This window comes from Macaca thibetana, chromosome 16 (assembly GCF_024542745.1).
Source record: "Macaca thibetana thibetana isolate TM-01 chromosome 16, ASM2454274v1, whole genome shotgun sequence".
In the NCBI taxonomy this organism is placed as follows: Eukaryota; Metazoa; Chordata; class Mammalia; order Primates; family Cercopithecidae; genus Macaca; species Macaca thibetana.
The window spans coordinates 7,767,440-7,771,959 of NC_065593.1; the positions used below are offsets into that span (position 1 = coordinate 7,767,440).

The window sequence follows — 4,520 nt, forward strand, 5'->3', positions numbered from 1 at the left end:
CCACTGCACTGAAACCTGGGTGACACAGTGAGAACCCGTCTCAAGAAAAAAAAAAAAAAAAAAAAAAAAGGGAGAAAACCACATCTGTTGAAATTGAGAGAGACCTGATATTTTAACATCCTGATGAATCTTGAAAATGACAACAACAACAACAGAATTTATCAGTGCACATAACTACTAGCTCCAGGGTAGAGATGAATCCAGGACCTCAGATTAAGTTTCCTGGAATCTCCTTCTTGCTTGCCTCTGCATTCCTGTGTTGACTCCATCAGAGAGGAAAACATGGTAACCAGCAGCCCAGGGAGAAGAGCACTTCCTTTTTCAGTAGTTGCAGCAAAGTCCTAGAGTTGAACCTCTGAGCCTGACCTGATTTACTTGCATCTTTTAAACCAAACCCTCTGGACAGGAAGCTGGGCTACTTAGACAGCTAAAGCCAGGGGGTCAGGCTGGCTTTATTGGGATTTTGTGATGTGAGTCCAAGGAAGAGTATTTGCCCCGAGGAAAATCTGGGTGCTGTTATTGGAAGAGCAGGAGAGAAAAATTAGAGCTATTCACTGCCATCGCTCCCCAACTCTCATCTACCTCTCAACATACATAGCAGAAAGCACTCTTCCCCCGGACTCGCGAACGTCTGGGGCAGATTTTGTCAGGAGAGCGCTAGAACCCATGTGAGTCCCCTTGACACCACTGTGCCCATTAGATCAAGGTACTGCTTCTTCTAAAAACATTTTATTGCCATCTGACAAAACATTAGCATTATAAATTACAAATCTGCAATGACCGACATGCAAATGACATCCTGGAATGTGATTAAAGTAAGTTCAGAGAAGCAAATGGTTGCCATTCGTGAATAATAAAGCATAACATAAAAAATATAAAAATGTAAAAAAAATACATTAAGTTGGGTATAATCTTCACAGCCTAACTAACTGTGGTCCTAAGTTTGGTATTCCGTTGTCCACTGTATTCCTTTTCAGGTGAACAGGGGCAATTTTGCAAGGTTCCTTAATAATTTCTTGACTTCAGTGCTTCTTTTCTTTTTCTTTTCTTCTTCTTCTTCTTTTTTTTTTTGTTTTTTTGTTTTTTGTTTTTGGTCTTCAAGGTGGTTTCTGGCAGCAAAATCCTGATGCAAGTCTTGAGAGTGAGAATAATGGAAGCAAAATATTGGGTGACAATACTACGAAAAAAGGAACATGACTTCTTATCTGGTAACTTCATTCTCAGGAATTGGGCGTAACCTACAGAAAACATGAGGAGTGGGTAGGTCAGGAAACAGACTACAACGTAATGTAGAAGTCTATGACAAGCCCCAGAGGCTGCAGAAATCTAACGCCTGCTTCTACAAAACTTTCTTAAGTTAATAGATAGAAATACTTTCTTTCCTTTCTCCCTGTCATTGCACACACATTGACTGAATTTTTTTTTTCACATGAAAGTTTTTAGTTTATTAATCTTCTCATGAAAAGTCCAAAATGGGCACAGGTAGCCTTTACTGCAGCACCTTCATTCCTTCGGCTTTTTGCCAGCACCAACATTGGCCTTTGAAGTCCCCCTGACTTTCTTCATTCTGTTCTTGCGTTCCTTTCATGGCTTTCTTGAGGTCTTTTTCTTCTCATACAGGCCATGTCTTGCAAGTCTATGTTTGGGTTCATTTTTCTTTGCACAATCCAGGGAGTCATGAATCATGCCAAAGCCAGTTGTCTTGCCACCACCAAAATGAGCTCTGAATCCAAATACAAAGATGACATCCGGTGTGGTCTTGTACATTTTGGCTAGTTTTTCCCGAATTTCTGTCTTAGGCACTGTGGCCTTCCCGGGGTGAAGGACATCAATGACCATTTGTTTCCTCTGAAGTAGTCGGTTGGTCATGAACTTTCTAGTGCGGATAGTTACGATGTCGTTCGTGATGGTGGCTTATCTTCAGACAGTCAGGGAGGAAAAAGCTGACTGAATTTTTAGAAAACCACTGCATAAACCCTGTAGAATAGATTTAACTATCCTCCATTGATGGACATCTAAGCCATCAATTTTTTTTTTTTTTTTTTTTTTTTTTTTGATACAGGGTCTCACTGTATCACCCAGGCTGGAGTGCAGTGGCGCTATTTCAGCTCACTGCAACCTCTGCCTCCAGGGTTCAAGTGATTCTCCTGCCTCAGCCTCCCGAGTAGCTGGGACTACAGGCACCTGCCGCCGCGCCTGGCTAATTTTTGTGTTTTTAGTAAAGATGGGGTTTCACCATCTTGGCCAGGCTGATCTTGAACTCCTGACTTCGTGATCCACCTGCCTTGGCCTCCCAAAGTGTTGGAATTACTGGCGTGAGCCACCGAGCCCGGTCCCATATATATATATATATATATATATGCATATATGTGTGTGTGTATATATATGTGTGTGTGTGTATATATATATACATATTAAAAGGAGAAACAGTTTCTTAACACTAAAATAGGGATAAATGAAGATTTGGTTATAGTTAATCATTCAACAAATATTGATTGACTGCCTCTTGGGTGGCACTTATTCTTTGTTGCTCAATGTCCCCACCTGCCCCACATTCCTCAAGACTCAGTTCGAAATCTACCACCTCCACCAATTCTCCCTCTAGTTTCTAGCCAATAATTGATTGTCATTTTTGCTCTCTTCTAATAGGAATTTGTCACACAACTGGAATCCTGCTCTCCTGACTTGATACTGTTTCTAGCTAATAATTGATTGTCATTTTTGCTCTCTTCTAATAGGAATTTGTCACACAACTGGAATCCTGCTCTCCTGACTTGATACTGTGTAGGAGAGCTTTCTAGAAATGCAAAGTGGCCTTGTCAGTCTCCACCAGTGTCTCACAAAAGTGCAGCCCGTCAAGAAAATTGTACAAGATCCTCAAGATCTGCTCTTGATTTCTGCTCTGGTCTTATTCTCCTGCTACTTCCAGCTCTCTTTAGTAGCTCCACTAAGCCAATCACTTACTTCATTCCGACTGAAACACAAGCTGTTCACAGGACACCACGTCCTCTCTGGTCTCTTGGCTTTTTTTTTCTTCTTTGAGACAGAGTTTCCCTCTTGTTGCCCAAGCTGGAGTGCAATGGTGCGATCTTGGCTCACTGCAACCTCCGCCTCCTGGGTTCAAGCGATTCTCCTGTCTTAGCCCCCCGAGTAACTGGGATTACAGGCGCATGCCACCCTGCCCAGCTAATTTTTGTATTTTTAGTAGAGACTGGGTTTCTTCATGTTGGCCAGGCTGGTCTCGAACTCCTGACCTCAGGTGATCTGCCCGCCTCGCCCTCTCAAAGTGCTGGGATTACAGGCATGAGACACTGCATCTGGTGTCTTGGCTTTTTAATGAAGTGTGCTCAGGCCCTGCCCCACCTCTGGATACATAAGTCCATTCAACACATCTTTACTGGGCATCTCCTTACAACAGGTAACATGCTAGATGTTCTAGGTATACTAATGGGCAATGGGGTAGGATCCCTTGGAGTGCTTGTAGTCTAAGGGGGAGACATAGACACAACCACACATCTATATAGCAAGAAACTCTCATACAGTCTGCAAGGAACAGTGCTGGGCACTATTAGCATCCATACCAGGAGATCTCATTAAACTAGGGGCAAGAAATGGACCAGGAAAACATCCTTGAAGGTGAGTTTAGAGCTGATATCTGAAGAACAGGTTGGGGTAGGGGAGCAGTGCATTCTAGGTAGAAACACCATGTGCCTCAAATCAGAAAGAAACAGGTCAGCTGGGTGCGGTGGCTCATGCCTGTAATCCCAGAACTTTGGGAGGCCGAGGCAGGTGGATCACCTGAGGTTGGGAGTTCGAGACCAGCCTGACCAACATGTAGAAACCCCATGTCTACTAAAAATGCAAAATTAACCGGGTGTGGTGGCGCATGCCTGTAATCCCAGCTACTCGGGAGGCTGATGCAGGAGAATTGCTTGAACCCAGGAGGCGGATGTTGTGGTGAGCAGAGATTGCACCATTGCACTCCAACCTAGGCAACAAGAGCAAAACTCTGCCTCAAAAAAGGAAGGAAGGAAGGAAGGAAGGAAGGAAGGAAGGAAGGAAGGAAGGAAGGAAGGAAGGGAGGGAGGGAGGGAGGGAGGAGGGAGGGAGGGAGGGAGGGAGGGGAGGGGGAGGGAGGGAGGGAGGGAGGGAAAGGAAGGAAGAAAGAGAAAGAAAGAAAGAAAGAGAGAGAAAGAGAGAAAAGAAAGAAAGAAGGATAGGAAGAGGTGAAATTTGTGAATTGAAAATGAATCTGGTGAGTGTGGAACATAAAGTCTGATAGTTTATTGAATACAATATAATTCTGCATTCTAAGGGGTGCATTCATGTTTTGGCTCACTAAGCTCATAAGCTCTTAAATCTGTGTCCCCACTTGTGGGACATACTCTGTTCTGAATGCCTTTTACTCTTAATCTCTATCCTGACCTGGGTGTAGCTCACATCAGTGGGCTCCTGAGTTCATTGGCTTCTGCGTTAGTTTGGCTGATATGGTATCCTGGCAGGCGATGGAGGCAAGGATG

At 43.8% G+C, this 4,520-nt stretch overlaps 1 protein-coding gene across 1 annotated transcript; it reads right to left on the minus strand.

Annotated features, from left to right (window-relative positions):
• Positions 1-1,433: 1,433 nt before the first annotated feature.
• LOC126938244 (40S ribosomal protein S24-like) lies at positions 1,434-1,929 on the minus strand. Its single transcript, XM_050762313.1, has one exon. The coding sequence runs from the start codon at positions 1,867-1,869 to the stop codon at positions 1,585-1,587; it is 285 nt and encodes a 94-aa protein (XP_050618270.1). The 5' UTR covers positions 1,870-1,929; the 3' UTR covers positions 1,434-1,584.
• Positions 1,930-4,520: the final 2,591 nt, after the last annotated feature.

Coding starts and splice junctions, on each gene's coding strand:
- LOC126938244 (XM_050762313.1), bottom strand. CDS start 1,869: ATGACCAACCGACTACTTCAGAGGAAACAAATGGTCATTGATGTCCTT.